Here is a 21,845-nt window from a genome sequence, read left to right as displayed (position 1 = left end):
ACGAAGGTAGACAGCATTTCAGATGAAGAGATGATAGATGATGACGATTTGCTGCCATCAAACATGCCAAATGAAGTTCCTGGAAGAGTTGGTGTTCTTTTAGAACAAGCAGACGCACGTAATGATGTTGGATTACAAAAAAAAGATAAAAAATGTAAGAAGCCAGAACCAAAATGGACCAAAAAAATAAATTTCACTGGAAAATCATCAACAGGAACACCAGAAAAAATAAGATCAAAATATCCAGAATTATGTTCCAAATCACCATATCATCTTTTCAAACTTTATTATGACAATGAGTTGAGGGATATGATAGTGAATGAGACAGTCAAATATGCTGGACAAAAAAACAATAATAAATTTGAATTTAATCACCTAGATTTGGACAAATTTGTTGGAATACTTTTACTGACTGGATATCATACATTGCCTCGGGAAAGAATGTACTGGAATAGGGATGAAGATATAAGAATTACATTTGTGGCAGAACAGATGTCTCGATCACGATTTCTAGAAATTAAAAGATATATTCATTTGGCAGATAATGACAAGATTGTTCAAGGAGACAAATTATTTAAAGTTCGTTCTTTCATTTCTGCATTGAATACTCGTTTCCAACAATTTGGTGTTTTCAATAAATTTCTTACTATTGATGAAGAAATGGTACCCTATTTTGGACATCACTCAGCAAAAATGTTTCTACGAGGAAAACCCATTCGTTTTGGGTATAAACTTTGGGTATTAGCATCATCCAGTGGATATCCATTCAATGTACAGGTGTACTGTGGCAAAGAACCACAGACAACAAATGATGAAAGTCATGGACTAGGTCATCGTGTAGTCATGTCACTGTTAGATTGCCTTGAAAATCCTGCTGATCATGAAGTTTTCTTTGACAATTTTTCACCAACTACTCTTTGCTCAGCTCACTGAAAGAAAAAAATATAAAAGCAACAGGGACAGTAAGAGAAAATCGTTTGACAAAGTGTCCATTGATGGATTCAAAAACAATGAGAAAGAAAGACAGAGGATTTTATGATGCATGTTGTGACAAAAACGTAATCGCGGTCAAGTGGAATGATAATCAATGTGTCATAGTTGCATCAAATTATGATAAAATTCTTCCACTTGGCAAAGCTCGGAGATGGAGCAGCACCAAGAAAGCCTCTGTAGATGTACCTCAACCAGCACTCATTAAAAGGTACAACACACACATGGGAGGAGTCGATTTGCTTGACAGATTTATGGCTTCCTATCGACCAATGTTGAGGTCCAAGAAATGGTGGTGGCCATTGTTCATAAATGGAATAAACATGGCTGTCGTAGCAGCCTGGCGACTTCATGTTGAAGTGGGAGGAACTTTTGATCATCTAGATTTCAGGAGATATATTGTGCGTACAATCATGCAACTGCAAGAACCAGCACAGATGATGACAGGACCTTATAGCCAACCTATTCCTGATGTAAGATTCGATATGACGGGTCATCATTTGGTTCCATCTGGGAAGCAATCCAGATGTCGACAATGCAAAAAAAATGCACGTCTTCAATGTAACAAGTGCAATGTTCCATTGCATCTTCACTGTGAAAAAGATTATCACGAAAAACAATAAATTTAACAGTTTTAATAAATGACTAATAAAATTTGACTAAACTATATTTTTTCACAAATTCATTTGATTAAAAAAAATCATTTTTCTTTGCGTTTTACATTTTTTCCATATAATTAAAAGTCTGCTATATTTATTTCTATGTTAAAAAAAAGATGTTCCCAAATGGGAACATGGTAGTTGATGTGCCCATTGTTCCCATTTGGGAACACGCCGCCATTTTGTTACAAATAATAAAATCCAAAAAAATACTTGTGCTAGGGTCTCATATTAGGTATAGCTACCTAACTGAAAAATTTGATACTTTTTGGTAGCGTGGTTATGATTTGGGCACTAATGGGTTAAATCAAATAATTAAAAAAAATAAACATTTTTTATGGATTATATTTTTATTACATTTGAATTTTAGTGAACAATGATACTTTAAAACAAATATTTTTTTACAGAAATTTTGAAAGGTCAACAGAATGATGACACCATAAAACATTGTAGGTCCATGTTTGCCATTCTGATTGGTTCAACAGATTACCTATTGTGTTCTGCTCTGCACTATACGCTTTGAAGCCTCTATCAGAGATAAATCTGGAAGCATGAAAATTTATCGAAACACGTTTTCATATTCGACAAATTAAATTTGTTTTAAAAGTAAAAAAATGTGTAGGCAAAAATTTCATAACTTAATTAAAGTTAAAGTTGATGATGACTAGCAAACAACAAAAGTTTACTTGACAAGTTTTTCAACTAAAATATAGTCGTCAGGAAGTAGCATAAACTTTTCAAGAATTTCCTTGTTATAGTTTGGGTGTTTGACGGCCATAACGTACCATTCCATAAAAATAATTTTAACCTAATATTTGAAAAAAAATCAATGGGTGCATAATTTGAAAAATGTGTAAATGATAAAAAAATCGTACATTATTCTGATCGAAAAACTTATCAGCAAAAGCGAAAGCTCTGTGTTCAAATCCTTGCACGTCCATTTTCATAATGACGTCCAAATTATTTTTTGACAATGACATGTTAATAACAATATGTGAAATATCATCTAGGTACACGCTTTTAGCCGCTTGAGTAGATTGCATCATGTTTGTTGAGAGCTGTAAATGCAAAAAAATCAATTGAAAAATATTTTAAAGGTTTATAGTAAACGTATTATGTATGTAATCATTAATAAATTTATAACCGGTTTTATTTTCAACCCAAAACATTCAACATCCAAATATTCATATCACTATCTATCACTATCTACTATGTTCATCCATACTACACCGTCCACTTTTGTCTTTTCTTTACAATCCCACACTTCTCTATTACTTACGACTGCACTAGTTTTATTATTATCATATTGTTACAGACGTGAGATGGAGATAAAGGAAACTAATAGTTAGAAATTGTTAAACATGCATGGAGGAATGAACCGCTTGTAGATTAATTGGAAGGTGTAAAGTAATTAAAATGGTTGAAAATTCATTTATGGACGTGACACTGCGATATGACACATTTACAAGCAGATCGGTATATTAACAATGCAGAAGCGAGATTCTAGAGAGTGGGGGGGGGGAGAGGAGAAAACGAAGAAGACGGAACACAGTTGTTGACGTAGAAGTGAGATTTGATGCGAAGTCGTAGATGTTATTTACGTAGTTATTTGGATTAATTTATTGGTTCTATTACAGCTGGTATTAAATAAACGTTCAACTTAGTTTGCGTTTGAAGTAGTTGTGTTCATATATCGGAAATCTTGAACCTACGGATAAACGAACTCTTGATTATTGTTGGAAGCTACAACACGGCGTTAGAAATATAGCGAGTATTGAAGCTATAACATCGGTGTTGGTAGTTACGAGGTCGAGGAGGTTACAACACTGGTGTCAGAAGTGGGATCTTCAGGAGATTACGACACTGGTGTCAGAAGGAAGATTTTGATAGCTGAAAACTCACTGCTGTAATGAATGCCAGGGCTAGAAGAACTCAATATAAGTCTGACAAGAGAAGCTTAATTATTGACGATTGATTTTATTCCGTGAAAGCATTCACGTAGAGAGCAATAACTACCCTACAAGTTCAGGGGGTCGGTTATAGCAATATCTATGCTTTTGTTGCAAACGTGAAGACATTCGCATTTACTATTATACTATTACGACAAATTAATTGTCGAAACGTCGTCCAGCAAAATTTTGTACAAAATTTAACTTAATTTTATTTTTATGAATGCAGATCCGTATCGAGGGCATTTTACGCCTGGGGGCAAAGTATAAAATTGGAGAAGCAACGTTATACAAATTTTATTATATGAATCACTCAGCCACTGCCAGAGATAATTTACACAGCCAACAATAGATTTATTTTTCATGATTTAACGGTCGCAAATTGATCAATCACGACACCGAAATCTGTTGTTTCCAATGTAGTAAGTATTTTTACCATTTTTACTGAAAAATTATTGACTAACAAACAATTTTACCATTCCATTTTAGCAAATTAAAGTTAAAAACCAATTAGTAACAAAAATTAAATGTATAACGTATTGTACAAAATAATGTGAAAACTCACATTGAAGTAAACTCTGGAATCACCTTGATTGTTGGGTGTTGTCGACATATAGACAGTTGACCTAATGTTAGATAACACATTCTGAATAATCACAACTCGATCCAGCAGATTTTCAATTTCCAACGACGCATACAATCTTTCTACCATTGCCGTCATTGGTTCAACAGCTACCACAAGAAATCCCATTTTCGCAGCTAACAACGTATAGTACCCAATATTTGCACCTATGTCGACAAAAGTCGCGTTTGGGTTAGCTTGAAAAATCTGTTTTTAATTATTTATGACATTACATCATCAGAAAATACAATTGTGATGAACTTATTCGTCAAAACTAAAATTGAATGTTGGGCTTGTAAAACTCTAATAAAAAGAATTTTAAAAAATATATTCACTCTGATGAATAACAAAGATTCAAACGTTTCCCAGGAACCTTGGTTTATGATAGAACCTGATATAAACACATCAACATTGGGATCGTGCACACAAATTGTAAAATTAGGTTCTGTTTTGGTCTTCACACAGTTAAATTTTATTTCGTTGGTAAAATTTCTTTTATAAATATGTACTCCATTTAATGTAATGTTTTGATGTAAATCATTTTTAAGGACAAGAAAATGCCATAGAAAAATCATTATAAGAGCCAGGACCAGAGCTTTCTTGAACGTGGGTGCATATTTCGTTGAAATAAACGTCATTATAGACATCTTTCTAAAAAAAAACAATTACAAAGTAAAAATAGTATTAAACTGCTTTATGAATACAACAAATCTACTCAATCAACTTCAATAAAGTTCAATCAATGAACTAATTTACAATGAACTGTGATATAAGAAATAGTATGTGCGTGTACACATAATAATTTATATATATGTATGTATATATATATATCTATATAATTAATGTATGTATACAACATATTCAATACATATATAAAATTGTTTCAAAAGATTTAGCAGTTGCTCCTATTTAAAAAATTTATTGAATTTAAACAGAAAAAAAGGTTTTCTTATGCATAATTTTATTAGATATAAAATTAAAAATAAAAATTAAAAGTTATAAAATAGTTTTTTTTATTTATAAAATTCATCAAAACCCATTACTAAAAATGTGTTAAATTTTCTGCTCATTCACCTAATCATCAAATTTTCAGAAATGTTCTTTTATGCAGGGATTCAAGTTAATTTACAAATTTAAAAATTAAAAAGTCGTTTTAATAAATTTTGAAGATAAATTATTTTTGAGGTCTCCAGAAGAATTATGATTATTTGATTTGAAAATTTAGTTTTTCATAATATATTATTTATCCACTATTACTCTAAAAAATTATCATTCACATTACCATAGTAATCATAATGAAAAAGCATATATTCTTCATGTAGGGATCGTCAGTGAAATGATTTATTTATGCACGTACGTCTAAAATTTATTATAATTACATATTAAAAAATAATTTATAATAAATATACGTTTATTACAATTATACTATTCATTATCAATGAATAATTGTTGAGAAAACAATAAAATGCGGGCCTCGAACCGTTATTTTTTCCGCTTCGGTTTTCCGTAACAGATTTCCGTTTATCATAAAAATAATTTGTTTTCGATTCGACGATTCGAGACCCTAAATTAAAGATAAATTAACAAACATTTTATAAAATTGTTAAATATTTTTAAAATTTTATTCGAATGAATTAGACAATGAATAACATTTTTTTCAATTCACGCGACACGACAGAATCTAATCTATTGCAACAAATCGAGACGCGCTTAATTCTGAATTTCAAGTATCTAACGGCTCTTTTCTATAATGGCTATGTTGACGCGGCTTAACTAATCGCCAAACGCAGTTTTAGTTATTTGTGAAAGTTTTAGAGTATTTTTATTTGTATATAAATGTAATTCAATAAACATTTATGAATATGATTTGCTGTACAAATTGATTTGTGGAATAATTACAAAAGCAATAAAATAAACTGATAATGTTTGTGATGAAAATGATTGTGATGAAAATGACAGTAAACGATTGTGATGGAAATGATAGTAAAAAATTGCGATTAAGACAAATCATGAAATTTGAGTTGCTGCCAAATAATTCTTTCATCCATTCAGCTAACACAATAAAAGCATCGTAAATTTCATCAATAATCATTTCCAAATATTTCCCACCGGGGACATGCTAACGGACAGCTGATGATTTGTGGTTGATTATAAAAAGACTAGGTCAACTTAAAGTTTAAATGCTATATTTTAATTTTTACTGAAAAACTCCAGATCTCCGATAGATTAATTTCAGTCTAAAACACTTTAGTGTTCACATTGGTTTCTCTAACTCCTTGCTACCTGCATCTCATTCTGGTTTCAAACCTGCTCACAGTACTGAAACTTCTTTACTCAAAATACATAATAATATTCTTCTCTTTAATGACAATGGTAATCTTACTCTTCTTCTTGCTCTTGACTTTTTTTCTGCTTTTGATAGTGTTGGTAATACTATTCTCTTGAGGCTGCTTTAATATTATTTATTTTTATCTATCTTGGTTTTTTTCTTATCACTGTAGTCGTTTTTCTTCTGTTGTTCTTATTAATTCTATTTCTAACTTTTCTACTCTTACTTTTGGGGTACCCAAGGGTTTTATCCATTGGCCCTCTTCTATTTATACTCTATACTTCTGAACTATGTCGTATTATTAATAATTTTTCTTTCTTTCACTGGTAAATTAGGCTGATGGATATATTTATACTTCTTTTTCTCCATCTAATCTCAATATAGTGCTCTTCATAATTTTTATGTATCTCTGTCTTTTTTTTCAATTTATCGCTTTGTCTGACTCTATGCGCCTTAAATTTTATCCTTCTAAATTTGAATTAATTTTTTTCAATAAATCTAAACACTATATTACTATTCCTTCTATTGTCTTACCTGATTCTAAAACTTTTGATGTTTTTCACAAGTTTCGTAGTCTAGGCATTATTTTTCATTTTAGCATGTCTTTTTCTTCTCAAACTAATAGTGTTGCTAGAAAAAACTTTTGCCTTTTCTTGACGATCCTACTCTTCTATTTCTTGTTACTTCTTTAGCTTTATCTAAGATTGATTTTTGTAACTCGATTTTTTATATGGACTTCCCGATTCTACACTTTATTCTAAAGCTTTTAGCTCTGCTGCTCGTCGTTGCTCGTGAACATTTCTTTTTTCATATATTTCAATGTCTTCTTGTACCGGTTGCATATAAAATATGGAATAATTTTTAAATCTGCGTATTAATGTACAGGTCTCAATCTAAATTATATCCTAAGTACTTATTACATATATTAATTGAAACAAAACGCCTTGATTTACAGTTGTCTTCTTGTTCTCAATTCTTCTTAACTCATGTTAAACATTCTTATTGTAAATTTGCCTTTGCTTTTTCTGGCCCTTTTTTCTGGAACTCTCTGCCTCCATCTCTGACTACTTCTCCATCACTTGCGAAGTTCAGAGCAGATCTCAAGACTCATCTGTTTGCAAAATTCACTGAGGAGCGCTGTTGAACATTGCGAAAATAGCGCTTTACAACATGCTTTTCCATGCTTTACTAGCTATTGTGTTGATTGAAATAAATCAATTAAAAAATAATTAAAATGTATAAAATATATTTATCAATATACTACAAAAATGTAAAAATTGTAAAATTTGATGAGTTTGATGAATAATTGTTTATGGAAACTAAAGTGTGCGAGAGTGCGTTCGAGGGCCAGTGTTGGTAAAAGTATATGGTGGATCGTTTTCATTATTCTATATATTTGGTTTTCCTTAACTTTTAAAAATATTTGTCCAACTGTACTTACGTCCATGAATAAGTGTTACATTCGCAACTGGCTCGATAGTTTAATATATTTTACTCTTTTAACGTTAGCGAATCATCGTCGTTTTATTTTAACATTATTCGCTTAACTTTTTCAATTTTGTGCTTTTTTAAACCTTTTTTTTTGTTTTTTAATTGTAATTAAAGTCCAAGTTCGTCGAGTTACTTTACCTAAGTATAAGATTGCATTATTGTTCTGTTTGATTTGATTTTTGATTTTGATACAGCTGATACCTGACACTCTAACTAACACTAACTCTATTGATACTGTCACTAGATACCGTCATAAGTGATATACAGATATGATATATTGTTTGATACTAACTGATAAGTGATGGTAATACCTTAATTTAATTAAACATTACTTTACAACACTTCATGGTACATAGTTGAACTCTATGGATAGAATAGCTTTTTTAATATTTAAAATTAAATCAAATTTAATAATTAATTAATCAAATGAAAATTAAATTAAATAAAAACTACTTACAAATTTTATTTTTGAGTTTTGAAATAAAAAAAATAAATTAAATGAAGCAAAGTAAACATAAAATATTTTTTTATTTTAGAAGGTAGAAGTGATATATTATATAATAATTTTATTGTAATAATAATTTAATTTAATTTAAAATAATAATTTAATTGTAAAATATAGCGGTTAACTTTCCGAAGACTATAAGATAACAAAAAAAAAACAACATTTAAAAATTAAAAATTCTTAATTTGAATTGAAATTTGATTTTAACTTCTAGTAAATTAGTGCTGGATAATTAAACTTTATTAAAGTTTGTAAAATTCATTAAGTATAAAGAAATAAAATAAAATAAGTAAATTAAAGTCACTGCAAAATTTAGGTTTATTTGAATTTGAATAATTAGTAAAATTACAAAATGTATAAGAAAGAATGGAAGAAAAATCTATCTCGAATGAAGCAACTAGCCAACCAGGGTCTTGGCAGGTAATTAATTATTAATAAAATTATTTTATATTGTTATTTTTTATTCTTTAAATTAACAGTTTATTATTTATTTTTTGTAATGTAAAATTTTTATAATATAAAATAAAATGATTCAAAATATCCATCTATTACTTTTCTATGTTTATCCAATTTTACTAAATAAATTTAAATTATTAAAAATTAAAAAAGTTTAATTAGGAAAATAGCATTAAAATGCACAAGAAGATTTTCAAACAATCAAAATAATGGAATTTATTGTTTAATTATTGGTTAGCAAAATAAAACTTTATACAACAAAACATACAATACACACATGAGTTCATCAGAATTATCTTATTATTGTTTGTGTAAAACAACTTTTTAATTTTTCTAACTACATAAAAAATGTCAATTTTTTCCCCAAAAAGTATTTAAATTTTAAGTAATGAATAAGTTTATAAACTACACACACACACACACACAGTTGTTTAAAGTTTGAAAATTTTTACATAGAATTTTATATTGAAAATTTAAAAAAAAATCAATCTAATATTTGCATTTTTTGAAATTTTATAACACTTGTTTTCCTTAAACTTAAAGTAGCTTATTCGTGAATTCCATTCATCATAATAGGTCAGAAAAATCAGAAGTCCTGACAGAGAACATCATACTCCTTGAGAAACTCTCTGAGGAGTTGAAGTCAGTGCTACGTGTGAGCAGCAAAGCTCTGCAGACATGTCTGGCCCCACCGACAGCTGGAGACCATGAGAAGAGATTGGTTAGTTCTTATGTGTCTGTTCTCTGGAACTTCTGATAGATTATACATCTGTTTTATTTTTTGGCACCCATATGACTTAATAAAAACAAAAGAAAAGATTGGTTAATTTTTTTAAGGGATTCTTGTAGATTAATCATCAATTTCGTTCTTGGCATTCCTCAAGTTTTGTAATTTTGGTGCAATTGTGTATATATTTAACATATCAAACATCCATATGACTTAATGAAAATAAGAGAAGAGATTGGTTAAGTTTTTTAATGTTTTTATCTGAAGGGATTCTAGTAGATTAATCATCAATTTTGTTCTTGGCATTTCTCAAGTTTTGTAATTTTGGTGCAATTGTATATATATTTAATGTCTCAAACATCCATATGACTTAATAAAAACAAGAGAAGAGATTGGTTATTTTTTTAATGTTTTTATCTGAAGGGATTCTGGTAGATTAATCATTAACTTTGTTCTTGGCATTCCTCATAGTAATTTTGGTGCAATTGTTTATATATTTAATGTCTCAAGCACCAGTATGACTTAATGAAAACAGCTTTCAATTCAACTGCATTTGTTTGTTTGCCTATCAAATATTTTTTACTGAGCAATAAAATTTTCACTAATATCACAGACTCTATTAATAGCTCTGGTCATGATCGTCGTCGTCATCATAATCATCATAATCATCATTTTGTCGTCGTCATCGTCGTCATTGTCATCATAATGATCATCTTGTCATCATCGTCGTTGTCATCTTAATTAAGAAATATTCTCAATGATTGCATGTTAATTTCTTAGTGTATACATAATCCACAGGTTCATTATTTCGAAGCATTTCTTCCACACATCAACAACAATAAAAACGACACTATTAAAATTGCCAACAGCAATAATATTAATAATAATAATAGAAATAATAAAATCGTAATAATAAATATAATAATAAGCTTGATATTATTATGCCATACTATTATTGAGTGATTCAATTGCCTGCAGTTCATTATGCATGAGACTTAAAAGCGTTTATCATATTGAATCATGTTGCTAGGTTATGCTGAATGTGATTTGCATAAATGCTATTCTTGTTATTACCTTTCTGTTGTTTTTATTGTTATTTTTATTATGTAACAAACTCTATAGTTGTAGTCACAATTAATTTGCTTATTACTATTAATTTATGATTCTTAACTTTCTAAACAACATTGTTGAATTTCCATTTTAGGTAATTACTTTCCACTTTTAATTTTCTAATTTCCTGGTTATATTTTTATTTTTTTTTTCAAATATTATTCTGTTAACTAACACATTGATGTACTAAATCTTGAATAATTTAATTTCCTAATTTTAAATAATAATTAAATGTCTCTAGTGTTTTAGTTAAGCTTTGTACTGCTTCAAATTTCATTATGTTATCTTTTTTTGCTCTCTCTCTCTCTCTCTCTCTCTCTCTCTCTCTCTCCTCTCTTTCTTTTTCACAAACACTTACACATGTGCAGTATCAATAAAATTTCTTAGAATATATGGCTTGTCAATAAATTAATTTTCAAGTATCCAACTCAGGAATTAACAATGTATGCAGTCTTCAGTATTATATCATAATATCACATCATATTCATGCAGTTTTCAGTATTATATCATATATCACATCCTATTCATATCATATATTATATCATATTATATATCATATCATATATCATATCATATATCATATCATATATCATATATCATATCATATATCATATCGTATCATATCGTATCCTATCATATCATATATCATATACTCATTACATTTTTTGATGATGTGTCATGCTTATAATCTTTTATTGATGGTTCAAAAATTATAGTTTATTAAGAATTTATTTTATTCTTTAGTTATAGGTTATGGTCTTATGGTCTACACTTCTGGTCCTAATAAAAAAAAATGATACCAATGAGGAATTTTATAGAGCCATCTATAATGATTCTGAAGTCTCAGCAGCTTGCCATCCACACAACTCCAACTCATGATGTAGTGATTTATTCAATCACACAGACATTTTTCAAATATTCAATTACATATAATATTCCTTATCTTGGCATTCTTTGGATACCTTCAACCAGTTGTAGTTTTATATTATATATTCATGTAATTATGAATTATCTCACTGTTGTTCATTCTTAGAATGTTATTATTTTTCATTGTAGTTTCTTGTTATTTAACGTTGTTGTTATCAAATACTGAATGTTAATGATATTTTTTTTATTATTATTACTGCGTCTGCTTTATGGAAGGTCACTTCCCTGCAAGACTACTTGAGACATTTTGTGAAGGTTTTTTGAAAAAGAATGTTCGTATGACTTGAATTTAATATTATTTTCCACAAAAAAGGCAATAGTAATAATAATAAAGTAATACTGTGGAAATAATGCATGCTAACTTTCATTGGTTGAACATTAAAACATAAAAGTCTTGGATCTGAATATTAATTGAAGTTTGAAGTTGTTAAAGTTAAAATGGCTCTATAAAATTCCTCATTGGTATCATTTTTTTTTATTAGGACCAGAAGTGTAAGGATAGGTAAGTAGCACCAAACATTTCTTCAGATCAACTGAAGCACAAACTGTTGAGATTCTTTGTAATTTTAGTGTTTGAATGAGAGTCACTGTTTGGTTTAATGTAATGTTTCTCAGTGCTTCCCAAATTGCAATTATTATTACTCATTTGAGTGAAATTAAAATGTGAAAGTAAAGTTATTAATACCATTTAATCATTGTCTGAAAACTGAAAATGGAACATGTGTTTTCATTCTGTTGTAGATTAAAAACAGAATGTAGAGAAAAGTAATCTATAGCCATAATTACACTTGTTTAGCACATTATTCCACCATTTTTCATATCATGAAATTCTGTTTAGCTTGTGCAAACTGTGTTAAAAGCTTTGGTTGCTACATAGAGGTGCATGCTTCTGTTTCTAATGGTTTTATGTTATATTTATATACTGTTATTTTTTCACATAGAGGCATTGTATCAGTTGAAAATTTTGAAAAAGTAGAACTTAATGAATGGTAATTTTATCCTCAAAGCATCATTCACAGTGATAGCAGAATGTTTTACGTGGAATGTTGCAGTAGTTTTCTAGTTCTCTAGACATGAAATGTATGATACTATCAATTGGAAATATTGTTTTATTGACAATGTTCAGCTTGGTTTATATATCATATTGTAATCGTGAAATAAAAAGCATTGATTAGAAAATATGGCACTTTAGAGTTAAGGTTAGAGACTGAACAGCAATTAATAAGCATGAAAATGTCATAAATATTATATAATAAATAGTAATAATTGCTGAATATTATAAATGATTAGATTGTTTGAGGTATGTTGAGTACTACTTCCAAATGAACCCACACCCGTAAAAGCAGGGCTTGCAAATTTGAAGAAACTCCTTATTTTTTTTTTAAATAGACAGACAGGACAACAAAGCATTTGAAAGGTAGAATCTGTTGCTTGTGAGTAGAATAAAAAGCATATTGCTCTTCTTTTGTTTGTGTAGATGATGAGGATGACGTAAATTGTTGATGATGATGATAATGGTGATAATATTGATGATTGGGGTGATGATGATGAGGAAAGATTTAAATAAGATGATGATAAAATGAGATGGTGATGATGATAAAATGAAATGATGATGTACGTTTGTACATATTTTTGAAGTGCATTTGTTTATATTGTGTCAGTTGGCATGTTTATTTGTTATACATTTGTGATACATGTATATATATGCAATGCATATGCGTTCCTTCGTTGTTTAATGTTTTTCCTTCTTTTATTTTTCACGTTCTATCTATCTACTTTACTGCTGGCGTTTACAGATTTTTTTATATTGTTGATTTGTGTTGCAATTGATAATAATAAAATTTTTAGTAAGGATAAGGTTGATAATAATGACGATACTACAACTAATACTTCTACTACTACAACTACTACTTCTACTACTACTGCCTCAACCACAGCCGCTACTACTACTACTATTGTTACAACTACTGGTACTATTTTTACTCAAACTAGTTTCATTGCTATTGCTATTACTATTTCTACTAATACTGATGGTAATAATAAACTGCAGCAGTATTATGTTTAAAATATATTTTTTAAAGGATTTGTTTGAGAGAAGAATTATGTTGATATTTTACAGCATTATGTACAATGATGAATTAATACGAACGAATATTTTAAACAATGATGAATTCATACAATAAAAATATCTCTATCCCGTTCAAACAGTACAAAAAAAGCTGACTATTTTTCAAGATGCATAAAAAAATTAAGCTGAGTATGAACAAACATAACTCATCTTTGTACCAACAAATCACAGTGCAGCGAGATACTAATGCTATATTGTTCATAAAAAAATAGCTGCTCATCCTATTAGGATTTTCGCATTTACATTATAGTCTTATGAAGTGACATTTTTCATGTTTTAAGTAAAAAATTGAAAATATTAAATTGTTCTCTGTACTGAAGAAAAGATTTGTTTGCCGTGATTATTGAATTGGAAATTTAATCAGAGATAAACCTGCAAAGAATTTTTTGCTTTATTTTGCTGTATATCGTTGTATTAATTTTAGCTTTAATTCTTAATTTCATTAATTATTGTTATTATTATCTATTTTTTTTATATTATTGTTGTTATTATTTTCATTGTTTTTAAGAACATAATGTAATTAATAACTTCATATAAGTCACTTCAATATGTAGGCAGAGCACGGCTTTCAACATCTTCATGTTGTAAAGCCTGGGTGAATTTTATTTATAAAAAAATCAAAGTTTAGCTCTTCTCAAGATATCAAGTATGTTAATGTTTAACCTGATCCTCTTTTATTTTATGCAATGTCAAACTTTGATATTTATTTTTATTATTCTTATTTTTTTCTTGTTATATTTTTGTTGTGATAATCATCATCATCACCATCATCATCATCACCATCATCATCATCATCACCATCATCATCATCACCATCATCATCACCACCATCATCATCATCATCATCATCGTTATTATTATTATTGTTGTTGTCGTTATAAATAATATTGTTATTATATTTATGATAGCTAGCTTTATTATTGTTGTTGTTTATATAGCTACATTGAACAACCACTTTTAAACAAACCCCGTTACTACTGTCGTCTTTGCTAGTGTTATCATTGTAGCTGCTATTATGTTTCATATTGTTATAAAATAGATTATAAATTTTTTTCAGTCTCTCAATAGCTTGAGTTTTTTCCCAACTGCGTAAAAACGCAGTGCTGTAAGTTTGCTGCCGTACTCTGGCTATATGGTAAGGTAACATACTTAACTTTGTAATGTTATTTACTTCAAAAATCACTTCAGCCTGAATGAATTATTATTTGAGATTTTTTTCATACCTCTTAAACAGTTTAATTTAATGTCTAAATCATTTTTTAATTTAATTTCTTGCCCAGAAATTTTGAAATATATTTCTTTATGGTTTAATTTCATTACGTTACAGCAGTTTTAGTTAGGTTTTATACATGAATTGATTAGTTGTTAATAGGCCAAGTTGTTTGCTGTAGCTAAAGATGGGTGCCTACAATAGAATTAAAATAAATTAAAACTACTAACTTTATCATTATTAACTATTTTGCATCAATATCACTTTTACATAAACCAGGTTTTACATAGCAGAAATGCAGCCTAAGGAAGAAACACTTAATGTATTTTCAAAAATGAGCGTGTACATTTAAAATATTGGTTTCATGCTGTTACACACATTCATAGAGATCGTATTTCACAATGGCAACTTTTCCAATTATTTGTGCAATATTAATGAATACATATATTCTGCTAGTGTAGATCGGTTCCTGGCTGATGCTGGGTTTCCATTTATATATGCACCATTTGTTATGTTTTGTTAGATCGTGTTCATGATAATAGAATAAAAAATAATTTGATTGATGCATTGAATCACTGGCCATGAATATAATTTGATGAGGCATTGAGAGAGGAGGAGAATGATGAGAAAGTATAATAGGCTAAGAGTATAGAAAGTGCTGGGTAAGGAGATTGAGAGAAAGAGAGAAGGGAGATAGAGAGGGAGAGAGAGGGGGGAATAGATAGGGAGATCATTTTTTATGGACAAAAACATTTCCTTTCCATCTGCAATCTAATAAATTTTTTATCCATTATCTTTTTTTATCTCTGCTTCTGAAGTGCGGAATGGCGACATCAGACAAAACTATTAGTTTCAACTTTTAAAACTTGGCAGGCCATTCACTTGTTCAATTTTTGTTTTCAAAGTTGTGAATTCGTTTTTAATTTGTTATACATTACTTCGTTTGTATGTTCGTCTGTGTGTGCATGTAAATTGATAATATTGATGATGAAGGTGTGTGGTTGAATGAAATTTGATGGTGATAACAATGTCAAAAATGATTATATTATAGCTTTGATGTTTGTTTAAAACTTTAAATAATGATTTTGTTTTACACTTTTAAACGAATATATATGTACCAATATGCTATATAATATAACAATCAACTTTATCATTTTATGTTTTCTTTAAGAATTTTAAAACTTTGAAAATGCTCAATGTTCATCATTCACAGAAAAAAGTGCCAGAATTTGGATTTTCCATTTCTTTACAAGACTCCAGCAAGACACTAGATGATGTAGACCAACAGAATGTTCTTGATGTTTTCAGGTTTGTTTGTTTGTTTTTCGTTGTTTGTTCATTTGTCTTTAGTTGTTTGTTGTTTATGCATCATATTCAAGCTTTTAATTTTACAGATGAAAATTAGCTTGCGTTAACTTAATGAGGGACTCTGAGAGACTTTCCCAACTATTTTCTTATCTATTTAACCATTATTATATCAATGCTAATCTTGTTTTTTGAGAAAAAGTTGTACTTCTATTAATTTTTTCACTATTCTGACAATGTTAATTAACAACTTTGCTCTTCTTGTTAACAAGATTGATGTTATTTTTGTGATTACGTGTTGCTGTTATAAAATGTTTAATTGCTGTTAAAATTTTTTTAATATAAGTGCCATAGTTTTCTTATAATTAAAAATTAATAGTATTTGTAGTAATATCCTTGCTACCAATCTTTATGTCTCTCAGCTGGATAGTATTATTTGTGGATGATATTTGCTGGTCCACTTGTTTTTTTTTCCTGAAATGTAGAAAGTACTGTAGAACAAATTATTTCTAAGTTGTTGGCCTAATGAAAATATGAATTAAATGGGAATTAATTTATGAATACTTAATTTATATTTAAATGTAACTAAGAAGGCTTGGTTAGTTTTGGCAGCATAAATCATATACTAGCATCAGTTTGTCATGTTAAGACTCAAGTTTTAGTTAACTTAAAACTGAAACGTTTTTCAAATTTCATTTTTTTGTTTAACCTAGTGTATATCTGATACTCTATAAACGATATATAGTTATATATAGAGTGATATATAGAGTGAACTATAGAGTGATATGTATAGTGATATATAGAGTGAACTCTATAAACGGTATTATAAGATAGGAATATTAATGATAGAAATAATGATACCTTATACCAGTAAGATGTTGGGTGCATGTGCTAACGTGGAGAAGAGACTGGCGGAACAGTACATTGAGATGAGTGATGGCATAGATAATAGAGTCATCCAAAATGTCCAGGCCATAGTTGATGTTAGTATTTTTCACCTTGTTGTTGGTCTCTTGTGGGTGTACTCTGATATATAGTGTACATATTCATATATTTGCATTTCTTTTATACAAATTCGTTTTTTAATGTTTAATGCTTTTTTTTGTAGTTTTTTTTTATTTTCAATTTTCAATTAATAGTCTTTTTTATTAGAAATATATTGTATCATATTTTAGTTAATGTCTTTGGCTTTATTTCTCTTGCGAACATTTTAGACTTTGAATTCCACCGTATTTGGTATATAATTAATTCAAAAAGTTTGTGCATCTGGTGGTTTCTAGATAAATTTGCTTAACTGTCCCAGCATTGTGTGATTATCAACAACTTTTTTTACCTTATAAATACAAGATAAATGGTGGTACTGCTAAACCACCGATCAATATTGATGATATCAATAATAATAATAATAATAATAAGTGTATTATCATCAAGATATTTGTATTATTGTATGTTTGCTTCAATTGTTCTTCAATATTTTATACAACTTATATGCTATTTTTCCTCTGTTGCTACTTCAGCTCATTCCTCCAACAGTGATCAATATCTTGCACTATTGATCTCAGTGTTGTTGTTTTTACTTTTTATATTTACTTGTTTGCCTGCTTCTTTCTGTTTGCTTGTCATTCTGTCATTATTTCATTTTTTCCCACCATACCATTCTATAAAATTATATCAGGAAAATAATTGATTGGCATTGGAACCATATTAGGCATTTGAATTGAATTCAATTCAGTTTAACCTAATCACTTTTTATATATTGACACTGTGTAGCGTCAATGATTGCCTTTCCAAAAAATGTTTCAGACATTAATCTGTCTTCACTACACACCGTATTTCACTTTGCAGTTCTGTGTGTTTAAATATATTAATTGCGTATGTAGGATTATTTTTGAGGCATTTAATATTTTTCTGTTGTGTTTTTTGTTAATGTCTTTTTTTCCTGAAAATCTATAAAATTTTTGCTGTCTGCATTCTATATGATCAGATATAATAGTTAGTTGTGTACTATATCTTTGTGTGTGCTGGTTTAAAGCTAATCATCATCTTCATCATTGTTATTATTATTATTATAAATTCCCTATATCATTCTTAGAGTGCTCAAAAAAACACATGTTAATCATCATTATAATCATTGTCAATCATCTCCAAACATATCAATTATCACAAATTGTATTTGGAATGCCTGTCATACAATGCAATCATGTGCAGAACATTATCAAGTTAACATTATCGTTACAATTAATTAGTTTATCATTTACTCTTAATTTTTGATAATGTTTTAGTGATTTTATTTAGCTTTTTTAAAAAAATAATATTAATATTTATATTTCTGTATTTGTTAATATTATCGCTGAGGTCATCATTTTAATCATCAGATCATTTTATCATATATCATCATCAAGTCTTTATCACATCTTCATTCATATCATCACATCATCATCGTCATCCCATTAATATTGCATAATCATTGTGTCATCATTATTTCATCACAGCCGCGTCATCATCGTAGTTTCACCATTACGTCATCATCATCACATCATCAACAGAAAGACCTGCCGGCCCTGATAAAAGTGAAGAACCAACTGACCAGTTGCATTCTAGATCTGGACACTGCCAAGACCAAATTGAAGTTTTTCTTCTTTTTTGTCATCAGCATCCAATTAATTATCACCTTACCGTCACTAACTATTATACCATTGTCATCGTCATCTCTTCATTACATCATCATCTTCATCGCATTCATCATCAGACCATCATCACGTCGTTTTCATCCTTGTTGATATATTTAATTTTTTGTTTTGTTTGCCAGTCTTCTAACTATTTCTTGACTTGTTCAAATGCTTTGTTCTAAGCGTAAAATATTGGCAATCATGCACTTGTTCTACATACTACAGTATGTTGCAGTATGTTACATAATTTTGTTGTGTCTTAGTTTCATTTTAGTTATACTTACATATACATATACATACATACATGTTTTTACTCAGATACACACATATTTGCATGCAAGCCACATACGTTCATTGTTGCTTTCAAACGAGTGTGGCCACTAATATTCCTTACTTATACATGTTTATGCAAACACACATTCACTCACAACCCAACACAAACACCAAACACACGCACACACATACACACACACACACCAAACACACTCACACACGTGTACACAGGAACAACCAGCAGATCCCATCGAAGGTGGACGCCTTGAGGGAGGAAGTGGAGCAGGCTGAGATGAAGATGGAACAATGCAGGGTTGGCATGTTGCTGCTGCTGCTTTTTGTACCTGTGTGCGTGTGTGTGTGCACGGACATATGTGCATGTATATGTGTGTTCATGTGCATGTACATCATGTGTGTATGTGCATGTGTGGGCATGTATGTGTGCGTGTGCGTACATGTGGAAATTTATGTTGTTTTTTTTACAGATGTGTCTTTGATTGAGATGCATTTGTTATACATGCACCTGTTTAAAAAGTTAACTGCCTCATCATTCACTCCAAATCAGTTAAGAAACAGTGTAAATCATGAAAAAAATTTATGAATGTCTGTACGGGCCGACGAACAAAAGCATTTACATACATTGATGTTGATAAGCAAACATACACACAGACACACGTATTCACAAACTCATATTTGCAAACAAAAACAAATAAATAACTGCATAAGCATACCTTCATATGGATGTCAAACAAGTATAAAATTAAATGGATATAGTGGGCTCATGTACACTTGCACTAACAGTTGGAGTAATTAAATCCACTGATACTAACACATAAAAACGCACACATGCAAACCAACATTCAGCACACACGCAGACTAACATATAGCCACACACGCACACGAACAAACACAGATACACACAACACACACGAACAAACAGACACACACACACATATATGCACACAACTAACATGCATACCTGCAGGACACATTCGAAACAGAGGTCTACTCATTTTTCTCGAGAGAGGCGGAGTTCTGTGGAATATTTCTATCGGTTAGTAACTGTTGCTGGTAGTTGATGTTCTTCATGTTTGTACGTATTTCCTATCAACCAGATAGACTCTGTCTATGTAAATAACAAGCATAGTATGTAAATGTACAAATGTATATGAATTATGTGTGTTTATATTTATTGCTTATGCATATGGTAGCGTTAGCATTTGTCAATTTTGTTAATGTATGCGTTTTTTTTAGAGTTCACTCTTGATATACATCAAGAGATGTGTGCACTGTGGATGTATGTGTGTACGAGCTCGCTTGCTTTTATTCTGTAGACGTGTAGGGCTTTACTGTTACAAAAATCCAGGGAAAACCTTTATTGGTGCAGTACTTGCATAACAATGCATGCCTCTAATGAAATGCCTGCTCATGTTATGCTTTACTGTGAAAATAACTGATGTGTTTCGTTGTTATTGTTATTACTATTATTTGTATTACTATTGCTGTTTTTATTATTTGTTGAGTTGTTGGTTTTGTTATGCAATTTGCTTTGGTACAGTTTAATTTTGTGTTTGTTATTAGTGTTATTGTTGTTTATTATGTTATTTCGTTCTTATTGGAACTATTTTTTAATTATTTATTATTGATGTTATGTAATTTTAAAAGTATAATATATTTTTGTTTATATTTAGGATTATATTTATTTATTTTGATTGATGATGGTTATGATACAAGGAGGAAAAGACCTCATGTTGAGTTAATCAACTTCAAACTTTTCTATTAAGTATTCTGACACGTTGTCATCAGCTGATTAATAAAGAATAATAGTAATAATATTAACGATAACAGTTATAATTATGAAAATAATAATAATAATTATGAAAGTAATAATAATAATAGATTTTCATGAAACTGTTTGTTGAAAGAACATGATAGATAAATTTCTAAGCTCATGGGCATTGAATGTTTATCATCTGATGCTAATTATTTTTAGTTCATGTCGATGCTTTTATTTTCCTTTCAGGAACAAACGTTTAAAAAATATTTCTCGCCTTACTTAAAGTTTGTCTTATGTTTATTACTAACAATACATTGTTCGTCGTGTTCGTAGAAGCGCCATGTTACGCGATGGCATGGTTAAAGAAACTGTCTGCTTAAAACTCATGTGTTGTGGTGTGGTGTGGATAGTGCAGCCTTTGTAGCACGAAAGTTTAATTGTAAGTATGGAATGACGAGTAGTTCTGCGTTTGACAGAGCTGCATTACAAAGGCCGAGAAAACTGTATAGAAAACATCATAGTTTTAAATTTGAATCAATATATGAATGAATTTATCAGATGAGGACATTATTTTTTATTAAAAGAAGTTTCTTGAGCTTATTGTGTTGAGTTTTTCTCTATCAGGGATAAACACAATGTATTATTATTGACACACATGGAATTGTACCAATGCAACTGTTTCTATTTGAAAAAAAAATTCAGGAAGTTTTCTTGTCTA

General features: G+C 29.5%; 2 protein-coding genes across 2 annotated transcripts in view; one reads left to right on the top strand and one right to left on the bottom strand.

Annotated features, from left to right (window-relative positions):
* Window positions 1-2,050: 2,050 nt before the first annotated feature.
* On the bottom strand, window positions 2,051-4,867 carry HELRODRAFT_164476 (hypothetical protein; the record flags this gene model as incomplete). The annotated part of the gene is made up of 5 exons (XM_009029409.1): window positions 2,051-2,192; window positions 2,336-2,457; window positions 2,525-2,707; window positions 4,164-4,387; window positions 4,594-4,867. The coding sequence occupies 5 exons, from the start codon at window positions 4,865-4,867 to the stop codon at window positions 2,051-2,053; spliced, it is 945 nt and encodes a 314-aa protein (XP_009027657.1).
* An 11,425-nt stretch (window positions 4,868-16,292) lies between these two features.
* HELRODRAFT_164475 (hypothetical protein) overlaps window positions 16,293-21,845 on the top strand; it is a gene marked incomplete at both ends in the record, with an annotated part of 15,680 nt that continues 10,127 nt past the window's right edge. The window contains 5 exons of the mRNA XM_009029408.1: window positions 16,293-16,411; window positions 17,280-17,391; window positions 18,955-19,037; window positions 19,582-19,663; window positions 20,336-20,404. Of these exons, the coding sequence (XP_009027656.1) occupies window positions 16,293-16,411; window positions 17,280-17,391; window positions 18,955-19,037; window positions 19,582-19,663; window positions 20,336-20,404 (465 nt within the window). The remainder of the gene's footprint in view (window positions 16,412-17,279; window positions 17,392-18,954; window positions 19,038-19,581; window positions 19,664-20,335; window positions 20,405-21,845) is intronic.

Source organism: Helobdella robusta (assembly GCF_000326865.2).
Source record: "Helobdella robusta unplaced genomic scaffold HELROscaffold_6, whole genome shotgun sequence".
Taxonomy (NCBI): Eukaryota; Metazoa; Annelida; class Clitellata; order Rhynchobdellida; family Glossiphoniidae; genus Helobdella; species Helobdella robusta.
The sequence above is the reverse complement of the archived record's forward strand: the minus strand, read 5'-3'. Positions and strand labels throughout refer to the sequence as shown.